This window comes from Osmerus mordax, chromosome 6, assembly GCF_038355195.1.
Source record: "Osmerus mordax isolate fOsmMor3 chromosome 6, fOsmMor3.pri, whole genome shotgun sequence".
Lineage (NCBI taxonomy): Eukaryota > Metazoa > Chordata > Actinopteri > Osmeriformes > Osmeridae > Osmerus > Osmerus mordax.
Genome location: NC_090055.1, coordinates 17,901,349 through 17,925,038, shown reverse-complemented (window position 1 = coordinate 17,925,038; position 23,690 = coordinate 17,901,349). Strand labels below are relative to the sequence as shown.

Here is a 23,690-nt window from a genome sequence, read left to right as displayed (position 1 = left end):
GAGGGGAGTGTGTAACGGATGAGAGGGAGTGAGCTTGTAGGGGATGAGAGGGAAGTGTGTAAAGGATGAGAAAATCCACCATCATGTCTCTCCTGTCAGCCAACACACCTGAGGAAGACCAAAGGTCTGTTGAACTTGAACAGTCTCTTTTTCTGTGCTCTATAAGAACATGTGAATCATATAATAAATCAAAACATAATATGAATAAGACAGGATAAATAGATATAAAGGTTCTCGGTGGCAGAGCTGGACTGTTGTGTGTTAGTCTAGTGAGTTTGTGCCACCTGCAGCTCATTGTGTGTGTGTGTTGTGTGTAGAGGATATGTGTTCAGAGCCCAATCTCAGGAAATCAAAGAGAGAGGAGGGAACCAGAGCACTGGGATTGACTTCTTCATAACCCAGGAGAGAGTCATCTTCCTGGACACACAGGTCAGATTTAGGTATTACTGAAGAATGGACAGTACAGGGTTTCCCGAAGCACTTTTCAGTTTTTTTTTTAATAGCGATATCCGCCGTGTTACTCTGTCCCGTTTTCTCCCTTCCATTCCAAAAGGAGTCCCTTCTCTGTAGAACACATTAGTCTATCGCACAAACTAGCCAACTGAGATGATTAATCCTTGATCCTGACAAAAAGTGTTTTATACAGGTCTGCCATGTGGTTGTTGTTGTTCAAGACTGGTTTGCTGACATCAACCTTTACAGGTAACCGCAGATGAGCAATATCCTGCCAAAGGAAATGAAAAAAGAACACTGTTGTTCTTAGATCTATAGCTGCAAGTGTGTTGATCCAAATAAGTGTGTACTCACACCATTTGTGGCTATTGTCTGGAACATTGTGGAGCTTTTTAATTCTTTCCATATTTTAAATAATTGAGGTGAATTAGGTCATGTGAAGAAGGGATTCAAGGCCAGGTAGGGAGAGTGAACTTTATAGCACCTGACATCAGGGGCGTAGGCAGAAATTGTATTTTGGGCGGGCCAGTGCAAAAGTGAGTGGGCCTATAATTTTTCCTAGAAAAAAAAGACTTAAATAATAATTAGCGCTACGTTTTGGCAGAAATTTTTGTTGGACGCCCTGTTTCTATTTATTTTTTTGTCGCTCGCGTTGAAATCTCTGTAGTCTAGCACATGTGGTTAGTTTGCGTAACAGAAGTGAATTTGACGGATACAGTGTGGACAGAGAGCGTCCGATGCTACGCGACAGTCGTAACCTCGCACCCAGATACGACACGGTGTTAGAGAGTAGAAAAAATAATAGACCAACTGCAAAAACAGTGACACCTTTACTTTGCAATATTTAGCAAAGGCAACAACAAAACACTATCTAAACATCATGTTCAACCAAAAGAGCTCAATAAAGGCTGGACAAACCAGCATAGTGGAACGAATAGGCTACTCAGTGGAGACTGGGGTAGATGATACATGGCTAAAAAGCAGCTAGTCTAGCAAAATTTAAATCTTTGATGAACCCAAGTTTCTTTAATATATATTACGTATATATATTGGCCTTGTTTGAACACACACTGGAGCCCCGTCTTGTAATGTTTCTAATATATATTAAAGAAACTTAATATATATTAAAGAAACTTGGGTTCATCAAAGATGTATTAACTAAGTAGCAACTAGCAAACGCGGTCAACACGTGCCTTCAGTTTGGTGTGTCTTCTACTAAAGAACCTGCTGCCATGTCGTCAAGATTGTAGCCTGCAGATCACAGGAACATTTTTTTAAAAGCTAGTCGTTGCTGCCCTCTAGTAAGTGTTCGCAAGTAATAACACCCCCAATAGTTTCACATTTTTTTCACATCCGAATACGAGTCAACTCCCCCCAAATAGGATGACTTTCTCACCTCCCCCCAATACAAAGGTACGCTCCCCCAAATGGGAAACGACATTACATTAACTCAAAAACACTTTACATTAACTCAAAACGGAAAGGGTTGCACTTCGTCGCTGATTGGATGCAGTAGGCTAACTAACAAGAAATAAGAAATTGATCGACAGAAGTGCAAAATGCAATAGCCTGACAGAGTTACGTGCACCAGGACATTTATTTGGGTATCGAAGCATGTAGCAAATAGTAGGCTACTTATGCAAAAGCATAAATTGCGTGTTAAACGTAAACATCGATAGCCAAACAACCATCCAATATTTTTAATTTGTAGTACACTGTAAGAGATATGACATAATAACCAATCAGACATTTTGTATTATATCGGCATTCGGTAACAACAGGACTGGTGACACGAGACTTATTAGTAGTAATTAGCTTATTTTATAGCGGCTGAATCTGGAATGTCCAGCAGCTACATTGAGTCATGCAGATCGGGAAAATGTTTGTACATTTATGTTTGTCTAGTTATCAATCTCCCTTCTTACGTTTGTATATCTTTCATATTATCTCTTAAAACAGTGAGGTAAAACATCACACAAAAGGGTTTGATGAAAAACATTGTGACATTTATAGAAAAAAAACTTTCAAATTTCGATTAGTCGATTTTCAGAAGTGTTTAGCCGAGTCTTGGTCGACCAAAGAAAATCTTAGTCGGGGACAGCCCTACCTGGAACGTATGCCCAAACACAATTATGTCGTCCAAGTAGACTAAACACGTAGTCCACTGAATATCAGCGAGGATAAGGTCCATTAACCTTTGAAATGTACTGGGTGCATTGCAAAGACCAAAGCTCAACACATTCAATTCAAATAACCCCATGCGTGTGTTAAAAGCAGTCTTAGGGCGAACTTTAGGATCTACTTCCACCTGCCAGTAGCCACTAAAGAGTGGAAAACTAGCATGCCTGACTAAGGCTATCTAACGCATCATCAATCCTCGGAAGGGGGTAGGCATCCTTTATAGTAACCTCATTGAGCTTTTTGTAATCAACGCAGAAACGCAGCCCACCCCCCTTCTTTTTAACAAGCACAACTGGGGCTGCCCATGAAGGCCGAATAACCTCGCTGGCAAGCATTTGCTTTAAATTGTTTGTCACCTCTTGCTGTAAGTGGAGGGGTATCCTTCGATGGTGCATTTTAATTGGCTTGGCATCCCCAGTATCAATTTCATAGGGGGTCAAAGGAGTCCGGCCTAAGTCAGTCTCGCCCCGGCTAAACACAGCCATATTCCTATGTAGTAATTGTCTAACCGCTTCCAACTCTTCTATCTCCAAACCCTTCTCCCCAACTTCAAATTGGTCCATAAGAGTTTTAAAGTTTTAAGAGTTTTATCTGTCTCCCCCTCTACACACTGCTTTCCCGCCTCCTCCACCTCAATATCAGTAAACAGTGTGCCTACTTTCATGCCACTCTTTACAGCTACACCCTCACTAGTTAGGTTAATCACTCGTATGGGCAATATACCCTGTTGAACTTTACAGACCACCCAAGCTACCATAATCTCAGTGTTTGGATATGGAAGCGGCAGGTTTCAGCAGCCCTTCTGCGTAGTCTCCCCACCGGTTCTGAAACTAGCCCCAAACAATGATTTCACTAAGTGGTGGCACTACAGTATCAGACTGGATAATAACTGTTTGGGGTTCTAAAGATGGATTGAGATCAACCAGGCGGAATTGCTTCCCCATAATTCGGCATTGTTTCCGCCCCAAATCAACTACAGCACCATACTGTGATAAAAAATTGAAACCCAGCAAGATTTCCTCGGAGGGAATATCAGAGACCAAAAACTTAGCAACAAGTGCAAGGGAATCGAGTTGACATACTGTCTGCCAACACCCCACAACAGCCATTCCCCCACCATTAGCCGCCGTAGCTCTGCCAGCATAATCTACTAAACCGCATCCCCCTTTTGTAACAGAAAGCCACAGTTGTTTAGGAATGACAGAGCATGAGCAGTGGCGGCTGGGAAGCCCCCGCAGCCCCCGCAAGGCGGGGGGCCCCCACGCCCTAAGGGACCCGCCCTGCATATCAAAAAACAGACTAGGCCTATATATAAAAAAAACAATAAAAAAAACAAGGAAAACACTTTGAGGGCGCTCATTTAGAGCCCCAAGTTTCAACTGCCAGGTAAAGGAATTCCGTAATGTAGGCAACGTAACAGACCTAAATAGGCTAAATAGTCTCAAAATCCCTGAATCTGGCAACAATGGCTTTTGCGTATCTTACTTGCCTTTTGGGCCATTACGCCTATTGAACGCGCACATTAAAAAAATGCTAATCATTAGGCTACGTTCTGCTAGATGACGGTAGAGACATGAGTAAAAGAAAATATGCACGCGGTGCTCAAAAGTGCAGCAATAAACTGTTGTCTGAATAAGCTCGAGCAAAACACCCGAAGATTACACACTTATTTAGACCAGCCAGAGAGGAATATTATCAACATCTCCAGACGAAACACTACCGCAGCCGCAGGTAGCTAGCAGCAGCACGTCTTCACCAGCAACCAACAATAAATATACTTGCTTAGCCTACTTATTGGCAAGAATAAATGTTTTCCTTTCCTCCATTGATTGTGTGTTATTTCGACGATGCTATCCTTGGTGCTGAACTATCAGAAGGCTAGTGCTGTCTTTGGTTTTGAACAATGACAAATGTGTGGCGGCCTGCGGAAACTCTTCACATCGTGAACATTTGGGTCTTTCTGGGTATTATACATATTTGGAAACTACAAACTATCCTGAATACAAATATGTTTAAATCACTCATATCTTTATCACAACTGAAGTTACATAATTTTAAAGTTGACCTGTGTCAATAAAGTGATAACCGAGAAAATTGCATTCCACTCCACTTTCATTCTAATTCTGTGGCGAATATGGAAAGTAAATCCTTTTGTTCGTAATCACGTTGTGAATGTAAATGTCAGTTTAAGTATAGGCTACATTAATAACTTCTCAGCAAGTTATATTTAAGTTTAACAGCCTGACTTCATTGATCAGTTGTTTGGGGCTGCTGCAGCACTCAAAAGAGCAAGCAAACTGAGCATTTGATTTGAAATGGCTTGGAAATCTTGCTAGCTGACATGTCCAAAAAACGTTGAAATGAACAGTTTTTCAGAAGCTATACTTTTTGTACATTACAATGAAGTTTAGGGTGTTAACTATAGAAAACATCAAAAATCTAAATTTTGACAGAAAACAATTTTCGATCTTTTATGGCTTATAGCCAGCAATGACCGCGCGGCCGCGACATCCGACGGGTTTCCGCAGAATGCCACACAAATAGGCTGCTATTGTGCTTTTGTTATTTTTTAACTTTTTTATTTCTCTCACATTGGTGAATATAGGCTATATTTAAAGGTAGACAGCAATGTATAAGATAGGATGGAGATACACAACCTAGAATCCATTTTTGGATTTAGGGGAGGGGCCTCGAGCTCCAACTTTGCGGGGGGCCTCTGCAAAGTCCCGGCCGCCACTGAGCATGAGGCTCCGGTGTCGACCAGTACATGACAGTCAAACCCACCTATCTTAGCTTTAAGATAGTCGGATCCGCCCTTTAAGTAAACAGGGGCCTCCATGGGGACAGATGGGGGGGGGGGGGGGGGGGGGGGGGGTGAGCATTTGGCCCTCTGTGCCCACCCCTTTTAGTTTCCCAGCAAATAAGGGCAGTCACGTCGCATATGCCGATTACACCCGCATTCCCAACATCCCCCGCTTCTCACTGTGTCCCGTCTAGGGGGAGGCATGGAGGTTTGTACTGGGTGTGAAAATGGAGCCAACATTGTTGTTGCAGACATGGGAGCAGCTTTACTGGGTTTAGCCATTTCCTGTACAGTGACTTGCAGAGATTGGACCTCCTGTCTTAAACCTTCTACAACTCCAAATAGAGTGTTGATCCGCTCATCACGAGCGGGTTTCTCAACCACTCCACGCACCCTGGCATCGGGAGTCAACCCGCTCTCTAACCCTTTATTTAACTCTAGCTCTGCAGCCAGGCTAATAGCGGCCTCTAGTGTTATACGTTTAGTGCTACGAAGACTGACACGTAAATCTCCACTTCCGACATTTGCAACAAAATGATCTTTAGCCAACATGTCTTGGGTATTAGGATCCGCTGAGGGATAAGCTTTAGTAACCAGACGCCGGAGTAAAAGGCCAAACTCACGGACTGTCTCATTATGTAGTCTCCTACGAGAAGAGAAACTAGCCCTATCCGGTCATAACTATCACACGGATCTAAACACCTACAAATTGCGTCTTTCAACAAGACATAATTAGTTTTAGCTGTTGCAGGTAATCCATTAAATATCTCCCGGGCTCTCCCCGGCACCTTGAATTGTAATCTTAATGACACATTCCAGTTATTGACATCAGCTGCCATTTCAAACTTTGCAGCCCAATCTGACCATTCTCTTCCTGTACCAGTGAAGGTTTCAGGCATAAAAATCGGTCGTGGGTTAGAGGGGACCACATGTAACTGACTTGGACCCGCTATAGGTTGAGGCGGGTTACTCTCAGGCTCTGACATCTTCACTGAATCCCACCGCTGCCACCAGTGTAATAAACGTGGGTTCGTTCGTGAAGCAGGAAAGTACTGCTAGGTATGTCAGCCTTAAAGAACACAGGTACGAGGGTTTTAACAATATGAAAGTCTTTCTTACATTATTACATATTACATTTTGGGGGGAGAAGATGTTAGTCAATGGACCTCTTTGAATTTTAATTATGCATCCCTGCTCGAACCTGTTTTCGTCAGGGATTCATCCCCCTCGTTCTCTTGCAGGGGGAGCAGGAACAGGTTGACCTCGGTCTCCAGGTAATCCTTCCCCAGGCCGGGAAAGATGTTACAGTCCAGCATGGACAATGTGCCTGCAACCAAACAGACCTAGATTGACCCACAGAACAGTAAGCCCTCCAATGGAAAACTGTGAAATCTTTATTGCTGTGTGTGTGTGTGTGTCAGACTGAGAGTATGGAGTTCTTTGCTATCTGTCAAAGTGCATCCATACTAATGGTCAGGGTTGGGTAGGTTACTTTTTAAATGTAATCCGTTACAGTTACTAGTTACCCATCCACAATTGTAATAAGTAACATAACTTTTGGATTACCCAGACTCAGTAACGTAATCTGATTACTTTCCATTACTTTTGGATTACTTTCAAAACCTAGTTTATATCCAGTTGAAGTTTGTTTAAATAACCTGGAATATGCCTAAATCAAAGAACAAATGATGTTGCACCCCAGAAACTGTTGCAGCAGGACATACAGTAGCACTCCAAAATAAATAGAAATGTCACCCCAATTTATGTCAATATATCGGGGTGGTCGTGTATTGCATGCCGCACTATCTGATCAAATTGACAGTTCTCTCTACAGTCAGAGCTCGCGCAAGAATGTGGAACGTAAGGGAGATACCCTTTCCAAAACTTGTAAGGGCCTAATAGTTTGTGAAAGACCCAGAGAAACACAAATATCCGACGAGGCCAAATCCCGGAGAATTTTGGAATCCCTGCTGGACGCATTTTTTAGGTCTCAAAAAGAGGACATGTCCGGGTAAAAGAGGAGGTCTGGTCACCCTAGCAAATATAACTTGCATTGTTTTTCCATTTTCTTCCTTGAAAACAAATTGGTTGTTGAAACGCCAGGTGAAAAATGCAGTTTGTTGCTGCAACATTGCGATGGCGTTTTTGTTTGATCAAAGTTTTAACAAGAAACGTCACGGACAAAATGGCCAATGATAAAACAGCCAAATTTGCATTTTAAAAGGATACATTTTTCAAAAGAAAATCGACTGTTCCCCAAATGTAAAAGTAGCGCAAAGTAATCCTCAATCAGATTTTTTTTTTATCCAGTAACGTAACGGATTATAGTTACAATTATTTTGTCATCCAATTACAGTAATCCGATTACTTGTAATCCGTTACTCCCCAACCCTGCTGGTGCTCTTCCACTGCAGAGTACCAGCTAGACTGGGCTAGCCTTTTGTGGTTTTCCATCAGGCAAACGTGGTTATTCACAATAGAATATATACAACATGTCAAATGTTTAAACTGATGAAATGTACCATTTTAAGGAAAAAATAAGGTAATTTTAAATTTGATGGCCGCAACACGTCTCAAAGTTGGGACGGGGGCAATTAAAAGCTTTAAAAAGTGTCACTAAAAATAAAACAGGTCAGTAACATGATTGGGTATAAAAAGAGTATCTTAGAGAGGCATTCTCTCAGAAGTAAAGATGAGCAAAGGTTCACCAATCTGCGAAAACTTGCATCTACATATTGTGGAACCATTTCAGAATAATGTTCCTCAACGTAAAATTGTATACTTTGATTATATCATCATCTACAGTAAATAATATAATACAATTATTCTGAGAATCTGGAGAAATCTCTATCTGTAAGGGACATGGGGGAAAATAAATTCTGCATGCCTGTGATCTTCAGGCACTCAGACGGCACTGGAATGGAAATCATTGCATGGGCTCAGAGACACCTCCAGAACTCATTGTCTGTGAACACAGTTTGCCGTGCCATCCACAAATGCAGGTTAAAGCTCTATCATGCAAAGAAGAAGCCATATGTAAACATTATCCAGAAACACTGCCATCTTCTCTGGGCTAAAGCTAATTTAAAATGGACTGAGGCAAAGTGGGAAAATTGTTCTGTGGTCAAACAAATTGAAATGTGAAATTATTTTTGGGAAACCTTGGACGCTGCGTCCTCAGGTGCTAAAGAGGAGTGACCAACCGGCTTGTTATCAGCGCTCAGTTCAAAAGCCTGCATTTATGATGGTATGGGGGTGCATTAGTGCCTATAGAATGGTCCGCTTGCAGATCTGGAAAGGCAACATCAATGCTGAAAGGTATATACAGGTTTTAGAGCAACATTTGCTTGCATCTAGGCAACATCTTTTTCAGGGAAGGCCTTGCATATTTAAGGAAGACAATATTAATCCACAACCTGCATCTGTTATAACTGCATGGCTTCGTAATAGAAGAGTCCGGGTGCTGAACTTCCCTGCCTGCAGTCCAGACCTTTCACCAGTTAAAAACATTTGGTGGATCATGAAACGAAAAATATGACAAAGAAGACCCAGGACCGTTGAGCAGCAAGAATCCTGTATCAGACACAAAAGGACAACGTTCCTCTCCCACAATTCCAGCAACTGGTCTCCTCAGTTCCCAGACAGATACAGAGTGTTGTTAAAAGAAGAGATTAGAATTTGAATTCACTTTACATTGTAGTTAAAATGTAAACAGGTGGGTGCACAGGTATAATTATTCAAACTTAATTGTTGCCCAGGCTTTACTTAGTATCAGCAGATGTTTGAAAAGTGTTATAATTTTGGGTTGATATGCTTGTGTGGTGTTCTATGTCAGTGCTGAATAGAGAAAAACTGGTTTGAACGCGATCTTGTAACACCGTGGCACTGATAAAACAATGACATACTTTCGGTACAACTGAAACTCAGGCCAGCAGCGTTTTTCTGTGGTCCTTAAAGGAAACAACATGATGCCAATGACAACAAACCAGGAGTTATAGTGTAGAAACTTGACAGGTTTGTCAGGACACAAAGTCCTGGCAAATTGTGCAAAAGGCAGAGACCCCGACAAAGCTATTGGATAACCAATTCAGTAACATAGTAAAACTACAAATAATATTCAGAAGAGGCATAAAAACCTGATATCATTTTCTGTACTGCTAACGTTGTAAGCTTAAACATCAGTCCTTAGTTACAGTTTTTTTTCAAATGCTTACACACATTTTTTTTACTTGTCCTCTTTTTTTCAAAACTCAAATCCAACAATTGCACACACAAAATGCAAAATGCCTCGCTTCTCTTGCAAAATGAAGCACTGCATTAAAAATATCCCAAACACATCTCAAAAGCAAACTTTTGTCTCATGTTGCAAACAATTTTACCATTATATTACATTTTTGGGTATATCATATACACACAGTTATTCAAAACCTAAAGCTCTTCTTTCATGAGCTCCTTTGTACATTTCTGTACAAGATTGAAAGTAAATGGCAGAGATGCTGAAAAATTGGTAAACACGAAAACAAGATTGAAACCAAATTAGTTTTTTACTGTAAGCATTTGTGGTTGTGAATACAGTATTACACAGTACGAAAGAAAGAGTGTAGTAGGACAGAAACCAAACCTAATTTTGAAAAAGGTGATTACGGGATGGTGTGTGTGTGTGCCATGAACTGTATAACGTGTGTTGTGCTGAAACAGCTGTTATGTGTACATTAGAACATGTGTAAATGACAGTAGATTGTTACATACCTGCTATAATTTCTACAAAGGTTCAAATTAGACCCACCACTGTAAATTGACTCAAATTAGGCTATTTATAGACCTATTCTAAAGCCATGATTGGTTGGTGTTGAGTAAAGCAATGAGTGTTTGCACATGTGAGGAGTTAGTGTGAGGCACTGATGAATTAGTGTGGCATTTTGATTGGTAGTATTTTAAAAAGGAAATCAAGATGCTTCCTGTGTGTTACGTGGAGAATTGTGTGTTGTGTTTTGCAAAAAGTGTTTTATGAAATTGTAAACTGAGTCAAAGGCCCAAAATGTGCATATGGTTTTGCAGATTTGAGATGTGGTTCTGGTGTTTGAGTGTCAGGTTTCAGAAATTGTGTGAAAAGTAAGGAATTTGTGTGTAAGCATTTGAAAAAAACTAATGTATTTGATAAGCTCTGGCAGTTGTATCTGTAGGCTGTAGAAACAGGGCTATCTTCTCTAAATAACTACTAGGATTGAAATAAACTTGTGTGTAAACTTACTCAACACAAACTGTATTCAGGACAATTCAACAATTCTGTTAGTTTTTACAGTTTTTCTCAATTGTTTACACACAAATACTGGTACTTGAGACACAATGACCACAACATGTAACTCATGCACCAACCCCATGAACCAATTGTGCTAAACTACAAGCACAATTCCTGCTTTACACTCAAATTGCAGTTCTAACACACACTTTTTTCAAAACACTACACACAATTCTCTGCATTTGGCACAATTTTGATGAAGAAAATCTTTTGTTTTCACAAAGAACACACTGCCATTCAAATACGCACACTGACTCATCGCATGGACAAACACCTGTCACACAGTTTTACAATTAGCAATCAGAGCTTTAGAATAAAAGGGCAACAGGTGACCTTTTCTGTTTTTGAGCAATGGATGCCAACATTGGAAACAGAGGCAGAGGAGTGAGAGTAAGAGGAGGAGGACAGGGAGGACGAGGATGAGGAAGGCCAAGGACCATTATCTCTGATGAGATCCGAGCCGCTTTGGTTGACCATGTAGTCAACCATGGTCTAACAATGAGGGAGGCAACAGGAACAGAAAACATGCAAATAACTAGAAATGTATATTTAGGGTTCACAGTCTGACACGTCCTTCCAAGAAAACATTAGCTTTCTCCCTATATGGGTGTAAAAATCTCTCTCTTTTTCGTTCTTCCCCATTCTTTTTCTGTTCCTCTTTCTCTCTTCCCTCTTTCAGTTTTGGTAATGACTTTACTTACACTAGCTGTAGAAGAATTAATCATGTTTTATTGACATATTTGTTACATATGAACCCTTACATACTGTGTTTGAATGTTTCTTTTCAAGCTTGAACATCTTTTGAGCTTAAAGATAAATGTTTTTTATTAACTATATTCGGTTATTAAAGCAAAGCAATGCATTATATTTCAAAGACAAAAAAAGTATTAGTAGACAAAATATATTAATATTATCGCAGTTTTGAATATTTCTTCTCCTACCCACACTACTATCCCGGTGGCACTATGGGAATGCAATCTAATAAAAACATAATTGAATAATCAGATACAAAATTTTGATTTTAACGAAGCACTTAAATACACAGGTGATTGAAGAATATTGAGACAAGCATTAGGAAGCTGGTTGGACAGCAGGGATCGCTGGATATTCAAAAGCTGTTTTCAGGATCAAACTTTTTCATCAGATGTCCTGTTTGGTCAGACGTTCCCATAGATGTTTTGAAGATTTGCATCCTCATCATAACCCTGTGATAGATAAAGACCAAGAGAGAATCTCAGTATGTCTGAAGATGTCTTCTGTGATCTTATCAAAGTGTATTGATATTCACAATAGGCTGTTAGTAGACCAAGTACAACGCCAGTGATACTCACCCCACTGCTATAATCATTGTATTTGGCGCAGGAAGACTTTGGATCACTGTTTAAATTCAGAATAAAGTTACATTTATATGTGACGTTCAAGACACGACCCTTGAAGAGTACTCTATAACTGAGTGTGTTAGGGGACTAGCATCATTTTACCTCTTTGGAGATGGGAAGCGGGGTTTCGAGATTGCCTGGGTGTTATTGGTCCTGTCAACCCACTACTCATTTAGCATATAATGATACATTTTTTTAAAGAACACCTAGGCAAGATTTTTCTTGAAAAGGTCTAGTAACCACATCATCTTTTCACAGCTTACCTCGAAAACCGACTCCACATAGTCCTACTGTTGGTGGAAATAAAAGGGAACAGAAAACATGCAAATAACTAGAAATTTATATTTAGGGTTCACAGTCTGACAGGTCCTCCCAAAAAAACATTTGATGATGAAAAAAACTTTACTCACCCCACTGCTATAATCATTGTATTTGGCGCAGGAAGACTTTGGATCACTGTTTAAATTCAGAATAAAGTTACATTTATATGTGACGTTCAAGACACGACCCTTGAAGAGTACTCTATAACTGAGTGTGTTAGGGGACTAGCATCATTTTACCTCTTTGGAGATGGGAAGCGGGGTTTCGAGATTGCCTGGGTGTTATTGGTCCTGTCAACCCACTACTCATTTAGCATATAATGATACATTTTTTTAAAGAACACCTAGGCAAGATTTTTCTTGAAAAGGTCTAGTAACCACATCATCTTTTCACAGCTTACCTCGAAAACCGACTCCACATAGTCCTACTGTTGGTGGAAATAAAAGGGAACAGAAAACATGCAAATAACTAGAAATTTATATTTAGGGTTCACAGTCTGACAGGTCCTCCCAAAAAAACATTTGATGATGAAAAAAACTTTCCATTGTAACAACTGTGTCAGACTCTAAAAAGACCAAGAAACACTGATGTTGAATGTTTGCATTATGCATTATGAGCAATACCTGCCAGTTTTTTTACAACATGTGTTCAAGTGGATTGACATTACCAGTAGACCGGACAGTACTCCAGTAGATTGCTGTCATTGTGTGTATTCTCCATGTGTAGAATAACTAAAGTCACTTAATAAAAACGTATTCAGCAATGGTGCACACAGTGTTACCTGAGCATGACAGTACAGAATCTTCTAAGAGTTTCAAGTAATATTTTCTCTGAGACTGATTCAGGGAAATCCATGGCTTTGGTTTTGTAGATCTGAGTGCAGTGTTTAATCTGGTAGACCACAAGATCTTAATGAATCGTTTGGATATCCTCGATTATTGCAATTCGCATTATTTCGGTATCTTTCAGTCTTCCCCCTCTCGTCTTCAACTGGTACAAGACACAACTGCCAGACTGATCATGTGGAGTCAGTTAAAACCGATTTTAATTGCTTTGCACTTGCTTCCTGAGAAGTACATAATTTACTACCTCGTACTGTATGTCTACCAAGCACTACATATCTTATAAAATAAATATCTGACAGACAAACATCATCAGTATACTCCATCAAGAACTCTTCCGATTTTGGTCTACTCTGTGCCTAGATCAAAAACAAAACAAAAAAAACTGACAAATGCATATTTGTAGTTACTGATCCCAAACTATGGAAGAGCCTACCCATGCACATCAGACTAGCACCTTCTATTTCGACCTTCATCCTCTCTGGCTTTAAATATTCCTTAATCATTGTTTACCGTTTTATCTTTTTATTACTGAATTTTTTGTCTCCTTTTCTGAGATTTTAATTTGACCTCTTGTACAGCACTTTGGCAGACCATGGTTGTTTTTGAACATGCTCTATAAATAAATACTGATTGATTGATTGAATATTGACCGATGACTCTCCTGCAGGGTCAATAAAAGGAATTGAACAGAATAGATTTGGTGAAAAAATAATTACCTGCCTTTGCTCAGTGGAGGCCGATCCTGGTTTGGAGCCACCAGAGTGAAACCTGAGTAATGAATAGAAAGAAGAACTGTTCCCACACAGAGATACACACATAATAGGCTAAGCCTATATATATTTGTTACTATTATGGGCTATGAAAACATTATTTATCTCAACTGTAAATTATCTCAGAGAGTGTTTGGACAATAAGGAGGTTTTCAGGCCCAGTATCTAGATCCTTAATCAACGAATAATCAGATGTCTGAACTCACCTGCGGGACATTCTGGAGAGACGGTTCCACATGCTAATACATGGCAGAGAAAAGACATTAGGAAACATGTAAAAATTCATTAAAATATACAGTACTGTGCAAAAGTCTTAGGCACAATAAAAATAAAAAAAGGTTAAGGAAAAATGCTTTAAGAAATAATGAAATAAAAAAATGTTACAAAAAGTTTAGCAAAATTGCACTTTTATACTGCTGCACAAATAAAAACAATTATATTACATATATTTCTTTGATTAAACGTTGCATTCAAATCTGATACACTTAAACGAAAAAATGCAGCAACATTACATTTAGATTTACTATAATTCTAATTTATTTTTACTACAAATAGGTACGGTACAAAACTTTCTGCATCACTATTAGTATCCTCATCTGCCTCCTCACCGATGAGACACCAGAGATGTCGCCTACTAATTAATAAACTGCTTTGCGCAATTCCTGTGTTGTTCTTAATTACGATTTAAATAACAATAATAAAAGCTGCCCTCGTGTACACACCGCCCTCATCGAAACATGTAATTCAAGAAAACCTGTAGCATTTAATTGAAGAAATACAGTAAAATACATTATTTGTGTAAAAAAATCTTGGGTGCCCAAGACTTATGCACAGTACGGTAGAATATAGAATATGTGTGAATATACAGTATGTAAATTCAACCCTTTTGTGTACGTGCCTGTTACCACTTCTGGTTTGAAGCTCCTCAATCTGTCTCCTAAAATAAACAGAAAAGTACCAAATATTGTCTGTTTAACTCCAAAAATAATACCCCGAATTCCAATACAACATATTGTTTGCAGATATAAATTATTTACATAATTATACCCAGTCCACACATTAGCATGGTCGCTAAATTACCACTGTACCTCAGCTTGTGTGATAAACCTACTTGTATTTCTTCCTCATCAAAACACAAAGTGCTCCAAACATCACAGCAGTGCCAAGGCCAACAGTGACAGGAACAATGATGTACCAGATGTTCTCCTTACCTGGGAATACAAGATGTTTTCTTTCACACAAGTGCAAACTCAAACATAACTCTTCACATGGAAGTGCAAGACGGAGGTGGAGAGAGCCGAGAAGAAAGGGGTAGATGGACAAAGATTTACGTTTCACGAAGATCTGGAATCCCTGAGAAGAGGTTTTCCCTCCGTGGAACTTCGCTGTGCATCTGACCTCGGAGTGGTCGTCCTTCTCCTGGGGAAGAAGGGTCAGTGTAGAAAGGGTTTCCCATTTGCCTAAGCCGTGGTTCCTGTGGTGGGTGATGATGCTCCCTCCGGAGCTCCAGGTGAGAGAAGGCCACTCTGAGGGACAGGTGTGCATGATAGAACAGGTGATGGTGAAAGGCTCACCCTCCGTGGCTGTTTTAGGAGCAAGCAAGGTCGGTTTCAAAGGTTCTGCTGGAAGAGCCAAAACAAAAAATATGGGTTAGGGTTTGGGTCAGTTATGGAGAGTTATAGATATGTTTTCACTTATGACCATTCAGTCTAGTGTTTCATAATTTATTTTGTATTACTTAATCTATTGTGCACGTGTGTATGTGTTGTTTTTTTGTGTGTTTTTTTGATCGCACTGCATTTATTACATACAGAGCATTGCTATCCGGACACATTGGTCGACATAGGAAAATTTATCATGCGTAGGAATCTCGATTCTGAAACAGAAAGGTCCGTTGTCATGGTCCTTCACTTGATCCATCATCAGGGTGCAGTTGCCATCTCCCAAACTTCCCAGTAGCTTTGTGCGACTTTTGAAGTTGTCTAAAATCTTCACACTATCCTCATGGTAGATGATGCCCGGCGTCATGTCTTTGATGAGCCAGATGGCCCTTAATTTGGAGCTAGGCTGACTGCTGCCGGGGTATTTGAAAGAGCATGGCACCACCACACAGGATGAGACCAGGGCAGTCATGTCTTTGACAACAGTCGCTGTCCATTCCTCTGAGAACACAGGCTGGCTAAGGACTACAGGAAAGAGTAATGGAGTGTACAACATATGTGTTAACAACTTTCAAAAATAGCCTTTAAAACCACAATCAATTATGTTATTAGGAAAGCCATTTTGATTTGATCAGTTTATATAATTATCTACAGTTGAAAGGTATTGAATGGAATTTAAGAAAAGTATGTAAAGTAATTGGGTTTTACCTCCGATACCCAGCCAAATCCAGATCAGAACTTTATCCTTTTGGTCCATGTCAGTGGTACATCAACAACACTGTTTACACAGACAAAATAAATGTCAAAAATAAAATGTCAATAATGAAATAATAATATATTGAAACTGCAATATAATATGCTTGTGTTTCACAAACATTGGGACACATGTTGTGAAACAACCCCACATGATGATCAACACAACATAAATGGTAATGCGACAGTTGTCAAGTAGGGGAAAATGACAATGAAAAATATATGATCATAATATACATTATATATTAATAATACAAACAAAACAGAATGAGCAGAATAAAACACTCAAGCGACAAAAGTTACAAAGAAATTCATAATTAATTTGTTATTACAATGAACCCAATTACAATATTCTTAAAGCCGAAGCTTCAAATGTGTGTGAGAAATGATCTTGTACCTGAGCAAGGCTGTCCTCTCTGCTTTGATGTCTGGAGAAAATGAATCTGTGGGTGACTGGGACCTACTTTTTCTTTTGTACAGTGAAGCATCATCTCTAGCGACACAAACATGGGTCCTATTCTGACATCTAGAGGCTAGGGGTAAATAACTTTGTCTTTGTCATATTTTTGCTTTTCTCATAATTAAGTGTTTTCTCAGGTGTCCATGCTCCTTAAAAAAAGCATACTTTGAACTTTACATTAAGTAGTACTATTGGCAAAAGATAATTTAGTAGTATATTCACACAGTACAAAAAACACATATTTTTCAATGTAGGCTTTAATGGGCCTTTCACACAACGACATAGTGAAATATCAACCTGAAAGTAAATCCATCAATCCATGGGGATTAATGTTGTTTTGTTTAATATTTTTTAGAACTCCTTGATCTTCGATTAATCTTGATTAGCATGAATGGAAGCTCTTTGAGATGTAATTGGCTAATTCTTTACTCTGAGGCCCATAGGCGTCCAGCTGTCCGCGTAGCTGACAGGAAGGCCTTTAAATCAGTATCTTTGGCCCCTTCTCAGTCAGAACCATAGACTATATAAAGATGGATGGTGTGACAGCTCCCCAAAAGCGAAGCCAATGCATCTTGATCGCGCCCTGGTGGTTGGTTGCAGTACAGGTCCTAAATCCCGCCCGTTCCATGTTAGCGGATGGGACATGAGCCAAACCAAAATATCAAAATGCATGTCAAATCATTTTCATCATAATCATTTTAGGTAGTTCTTATCACGCTGGTGTCTGCTCAAGTGCTCGTTCTTTTAGATTTTTAAAATGTATTATTAGTTTTTTGACGATACAAAAAGGGGGTGAGACGTCATGATTGGCAGCTGTGATTGACAGCTGTGATTGACAGCTGCTCTGAGTAAAGTAGTCCCGGAGGTACCAGCGGGCTGTGTGCTGCATTGCTAACTACCAGCTGCTAACATATTGAATCCATGTGCTAACCATAGACTGTGGAGCTAACCAAGCTAAAGCATAGTCTATAAGCCAAAGATAACTGATTTGGTTGTCCACCAAGTTGGGATAGTTATGTTTAATTGGGTGTGGGCTTTGGCAAAGGCACAACCTTTGCAACATTTTGAAATTAATTAATCTAGATTAATCACGATTAAAAGTTTGTTTTTCTTCTAAAGACTAAATCTTATAAATTAACGAATAATCACTTCAGACAAAGTGTATTTTAGACACTATTGTTTAATTGTATTTTAATACTATACACAGAGCTGTGTTTTCAAAGAGGCTCAGGCCTAGAACTCATACCTATAAAGTGCCAGCCAGGTATTGGTAACCTTTTCATGGACTGGTCTAGTTATTTTCCTAGAGAAGTCGTGGAGTGTGGGTTGGCGACCATCTAACCTGGGACTGCTTTCTGTCGGGTGCTTTGCATTAAGGTGATAACTTAAAGACGATCTGGTTCTGTGATAGCCAAATTCAGCTTCACAAATGCTCCCAGATTTTGCTGTGAGGAATTGGCTCTCTACATTCCAGCCAGAATGACCACCATCTGCATATGCAGCCATGCTAATAGTGAGGACCGGTTTGTAGCATTAAGCATATCAAGACTGAATCATTACTGTCATTTAATGATGATAACATCTAAACAATTACATTACATTTAGTCATTTAGCAGACGCTCTTATCCAGAGCGACTTACAGTAAGTACAGGTACATTCTCCCCGAGGTAAGTAGGGTGAAGTGCTTTGCCCAAGGACACCATCGCACGGCCGGGATTTGAACCGGCAACCTTCTGATTGATATCCTGATTCCCTAACTGCTGAGCCATCTGACTCCCAGTAGCAGGGTGGTATTATGTAGGAAATAGCTTACATTGTAGGCTACATAACAATTTGCATAATGTACCAGAGCATGGGCAATTTGTTTACAATAATGAGAAATTGCTTTTATGATGTTACGATGTTCAATTGTGAGAAATGTAGGTACCAAAGCCACTGAGAAGAACTGGCATCATCTTCACAGGCACTGCACTCTATCTATAGTTCCAGGAATCTGTGTTTGTGTGTCTCACCAACATATTAATAACCGACTGCATCATAAGCTTTGTGCACTATAATAGTAATTAAAATGATGCTATTTTTTATAGACATATCAAAAAATGTCTTCCTGTTTCTTCTTTCCTGTAAAGTGTTTCATTTAATTTGCCAAGTCAATGCATACATTTGATGTAATAGCCAGTCCATACCGTTAATATTACAGAAGAAAAAGTGGGAGACTTAATAAAATAGCATGTTCAATGTTATATTAAATATAAAAACCTACTACAAACAGGTAAGACATATTTAGCTTAAGCTATACGCTTGTGATTGTAGCCTCGAAGTCACCTTGGTTTTAATCATATATCGACATGATACAAAGTAAATATAAATTGGTGCCTATTTCAACTTGTAATACCAGTTTCCCCCAACAGAATGCTTTTCAAATCAAATCAAAATGTATTTGTATAGCCCTTTTCACACGCAAGCATGTCGAGGGGTTCACATACGCCCATAGAACTGCCCCTCAACCAACCTAAACCCTCAAGGAAGACAAGGAAAAACTCCCAGAAAAACCCACTGCAGGAGAAAAAATTGAAGAAACCTTGGGAGGAGCAATTCAATGAGGGATCCCCTCATTGAATTGCTACAAAATACAGGAATTTTTGTATTTTGGCTATATTGACTATATTACGTAGATGGAAAAATGCAGTTCTGGTAATTTGCTTAATATTTTCATCAAAGGATGATGACGATGATGATTAAGATGACGAAGAAACATTGACTGCTGCCGCAGAAAATGGATGCAGAGAATTATGTATGGTAGCTACTGGTAGTTCTCTCCCCATGTACTTTTATTTACAGGCTTGTGTGGAATTGTCAGTTACACTGACATTATGAGAATAATGAATATAAAAAACAATTTGCACATTCTGATCCTGTTGAACAGAGCATGGATGCAGTATACAGTGATATGTTCATTTAATGGCAGGTGAATTCTGCATGTGGAACTGTGAAATGTAATGCAATCCCATGTATTCCCAGTTACAAGTAAATGAGTTGTACAAATTGCACCTCATGAAGAATTGCCAAAAACTGACCAAGAGATGGTGTAGGCCTACTTAGGGTAGAAGAATAAAGGATAATCTTGAAAAATATTTACTGGAACACCAGTTACAGGAGGATGCATGTAACAGGTGATGTTAATTGTAGAAACAATAATCTATATCAATATTAATTGTTGAATTTGCTGAATATCTATTTTGACCAAGAGATGGTGTACTTAGGGCAGAAGAATAAAGGTTGATCTTGTAAGGCTATCAACCTGCCCCCACCTCTCATATGGTAAAATATGGAGTTACTGGATGGAGTCTCAACTTGATGGCTCTCACACATCATTGTGTAACTTACTGTGGCATTGCTAGTCATGTTGATAAGTAAGGGTCAAGATTGTGGTGTTATTAGTTGTTTTGGGTATAAAAGGAATTGTGAAGCATCTGTGGATTCTTGATCTCCTGAGACCTTCTCCTCAGCTCTGGCTTGTCCTACTCCTTCTTCCTCACCTCTTGCTTTCTATGTCTAGTTTACAATAATCATGGTAGAGTGGGTAAGAGTTAACCTTCATTGATTTCATTCATTTGCAATATGATTAAATTATTATATTATTTAACCTTACTTTGACTATTCTTGCTCTGATTTAACCCATAGAGTCGAATAACTGTAATTCCATTGGCATTGGCATTATTTACATTTACATTTAGTCATTTAGCAAACGCTCTTATCCAGAGCGACTTACAGTAAGTACAGGGACATTCCCCCCGAGGCAAGTAGGGTGAAGTGCCTTGCCCAAGGACACAACGTCAGTTGGCATGACCAGGAATCGAACTGGCAACCTTCGGATTACCAGCCCGATTCCCTCACCGCTCAGCCACCTGACTCCCTATTTGGTTAATGTTAATACACTGTTCAGTTTCCCATCTTCCTTCAAACCATAGGGGAATTAGTTTCAGTTGTTTGGCCAATATTGACCCCCTACAATGTTGAAATAGATTTGCTGAAAACACCAGTTACAGGATGGTACATGGTCACAGGTGAATCATCTAAATTATAGGAACAATAGCCAATAAACATACTCATTGTTAGATTTCTATTTGTAGGCAATGAAGAAGACCAAATACAATTTCAATTATTTGTCTTTATTTCAGTGCCAAAAATCATTTGGTCAGTTCTGAGTGCACGTCCACGGCGAGTATTAGCGATGTTGGCCTAAGGGCTGACAATGTTGCTAAAATACATTACAGATTGTGACGGGAAACGGTAACGTTAACCTAGGTATTCATCAGGGAATTAAAGCACATCGAATCGCAGTCTTAAAATCCTCTCCCGGCGTATAACTAAACGAATAAAATTTTGTTCGAGATCGGTTGGCTGAACCAGGAAAGGAAATCCCTAGTCTGCCAACGCTATCAGGCTCAGAAAGAGGGAGGGGATAGATAAAAACGCATAGTTTGGCATGGAAAACCTTCTAGCGAGCAGGTTAGTTTCACGGAGTAAGTTACCATGGAAACTTACCAAAAGGTTTCTTTACCTCTCTTTCTGGAACGGAAACCTCGGAGTAAGCCTCTTTTCAGGGTTAAACAACTCAAAGTTTTCACTAAACCTGCTACCTGGAATACCCCCCTGGTTTAGCCTGGCTGCCAGCCCAACTTCTCCCCGCCCACAAAAGAATTTGGTCGGGAAGTTGGGTCTGGAGGGTCTCGTATTGGGAACAACTACATAAAACCAGGATCTGGACGGACCAATGAAATTGCCAGGGCGGGCTTTATACGATGATGGACAGATGATCAACAGTAACGTAATCAACAACGTCACGAAAGAGCCCTTGGGTTGAATTCGTTTTCAACAAACAACATATTACGTTGCTCTGATTGGTTGTAGGTCTATCCAATTGAGCGAAGAGGCATTTGTTTTACGAGTTTGGTTGAAACAGGCCCCGTAGTCACAGCCCAACGGAGAGTTTTCAGACTCATATTCTGACTAGAATTATGAGTATGACAACGTCAGGCTAGACCTGGTTGCTGCTGTAAAGAATATATTACTCATAGTGCTTAGATTAGGTTGTTTGGGGTGCCATAACTCAACATAAGTCATGGAAGAGAATTTCAAATCATGCCTAGCATCAGTGGCCGTGTGTCCTAGCTTAGGTCACTGAAATAATTTGCGCAACAGGCAAGGGGTCCACCTCAATAATCAATATACTTCATTAGAGCTAACTCAGTTGTGAATCTAACACTACCATGTGTAGCTAGCTACTGTGGTGAACCTGGCTTGTGTTGCAGTGGTTTACACAGTCTCGCTAAACAGATGTGTTGTGATGGGCTCAAATAAAGACGCATTGCTATGTTTTACAACCGGAGGATTTATCGGGAGACTAGAAACCGTTTGGTCAGAATAAAAAATTAAAAACTATGCCTCTGACTGGTATTGAACCTTGATTACCAGCACAACATCTCAGCCAATTGAGCCATTCCCAGGCATGGAATACATTTACATTTACATTTACATTTAGTCATTTAGCAGACGCTCTTATCCAGAGCGACTTACAGTAAGTACAGGGACATTCCCCCGAGGCAAGTAGGGTGAAGTGCCTTGCCCAAGGACACAACGTCAGTTGGCATGACCGGGAATCGAACTGGCAACCTTCGGATTACTAGCCCGACTCCCTCACCGCTCAGCCAACTGACCCCCCATAATACAGAATACAGAATACACAAAGTTCAATAACTGGATAATTTAAAAAAGCTGTTTCTCCAATGGCGAGCATTGTCAGATTTGGTCCAAGTTCAAACAGCTGTAATTCAGTCATATTTTGACATATCAAGGTGAAACTTTGCATGGTACTTCAGAGGCATGTCACCTTAAAGCTTATTAGGTTTGAACCATCCTTCAAAAATACATTTGATTTAGTGACACAAACATATTGAGGCAATGTGGACATTTACATAAATACACCCATTTCAGCCATTTTGTACTTGATTCAATTGCCTTAAGTAACGTTTTTAAATACGTCAATGATACATATCTCTGCAAATTTCAAACCAAATTTCAAGTCAATTTCACCTTTGGTTCAAGAGAAGAGGAATTTTGAAGGTTTTCCCAAATTTTCACAGTACAGGAAAATCCATCATGGCGGACCTTATGGGTCCTTGAGGCTTTTTTGTTCCTCATGAAAAATGAGGCATGCACACCAAGTTTCAGAAGAATTGGAGCAATGGGGTGGAAATGCCATCACTTTGAAAATCGGACTTTTGGGCGTGGCCTGTGGCGCCCCCTATGGTCCGATGTGGCCCATATTTGGTGTGGGGGTACCCACTTGGATGTAGTATCAATGTGCCAAATGAGAAAATTTATGACCAGGGACTTTTTGAGATATTGGGGCGCAAGTAGAAGAAAAATAATAATAAGAATACCAACAATAACAATAGGTTCCCTCCTACCGGAGGAACCTAATAATAAGAATACCAACAATAACAATAGGTTCCCTCCTACCGGAGGAACCTAATAAGAATACCAACAATACCAATAGGTTCCCTCCTACCGGAGGAACCTAATAAGAATACCAATAATAACAATAGGTTCCCTCCTACCGGAGGAACCTAATAACCCTAATCCACTTTTACTTAGACGGCTGTTTCTCATCTCCCTAAAATGTGCATCGTATAGATCTGAGTCAGCAGATTCACAGGTTCTTTTCAGTTTAATTTTATGACAAAAGACAACAAAAATAAT

The 23,690-nt window shown here is 39.7% G+C and overlaps 1 protein-coding gene and 1 long non-coding RNA gene across 3 annotated transcripts; both read right to left on the bottom strand.

The window, feature by feature from the left end:
- Positions 1-11,454: 11,454 nt before the first annotated feature.
- Positions 11,455-12,408, bottom strand: LOC136944550 (uncharacterized). Its single transcript, XR_010876773.1, has 4 exons — positions 12,379-12,408; positions 12,218-12,268; positions 12,068-12,113; positions 11,455-11,941 (listed from the first exon to the last, which is right to left on the bottom strand). It is a non-coding gene; the product is annotated as an uncharacterized lncRNA (long non-coding RNA).
- Positions 12,409-12,549: 141 nt separating this feature from the next.
- LOC136944549 (myelin-associated glycoprotein-like) lies at positions 12,550-16,889 on the bottom strand. Of its 2 annotated transcripts, XM_067238358.1 has the most exons (11): positions 16,863-16,889; positions 16,421-16,490; positions 15,863-16,237; positions 15,383-15,673; positions 15,163-15,262; positions 14,950-14,988; positions 14,258-14,290; positions 13,998-14,049; positions 12,837-12,860; positions 12,676-12,726; positions 12,550-12,571 (listed from the first exon to the last, which is right to left on the bottom strand). In XM_067238358.1, exons 2-10 carry the CDS (start codon positions 16,467-16,469, stop codon positions 12,718-12,720), a joined length of 972 nt encoding a protein of 323 aa, XP_067094459.1. In that variant the 5' UTR covers positions 16,470-16,490; positions 16,863-16,889; the 3' UTR covers positions 12,550-12,571; positions 12,676-12,717. The 2 variants fall into 2 exon arrangements, with proteins under 2 accessions (XP_067094459.1, XP_067094460.1); XM_067238359.1 differs by lacking the exon at positions 12,550-12,571 and having other exon boundaries at positions 12,698-12,726; positions 12,837-12,863.
- Positions 16,890-23,690: the final 6,801 nt, after the last annotated feature.

Coding starts and splice junctions, on each gene's coding strand:
- LOC136944549 (XM_067238358.1), bottom strand. CDS start 16,469: ATGGACCAAAAGGATAAAGTTCTGATCTGGATTTGGCTGGGTATCGGA. Junction 15,263..15,382: donor ATTCCAGATCTTCGTGAAAC/GTAAATCTTTGT, acceptor TTGTATTCCCAG/GTAAGGAGAACATCTGGTAC. Junction 14,989..15,162: donor TTGATGAGGAAGAAATACAA/GTAGGTTTATCA, acceptor TGTTTATTTTAG/GAGACAGATTGAGGAGCTTC.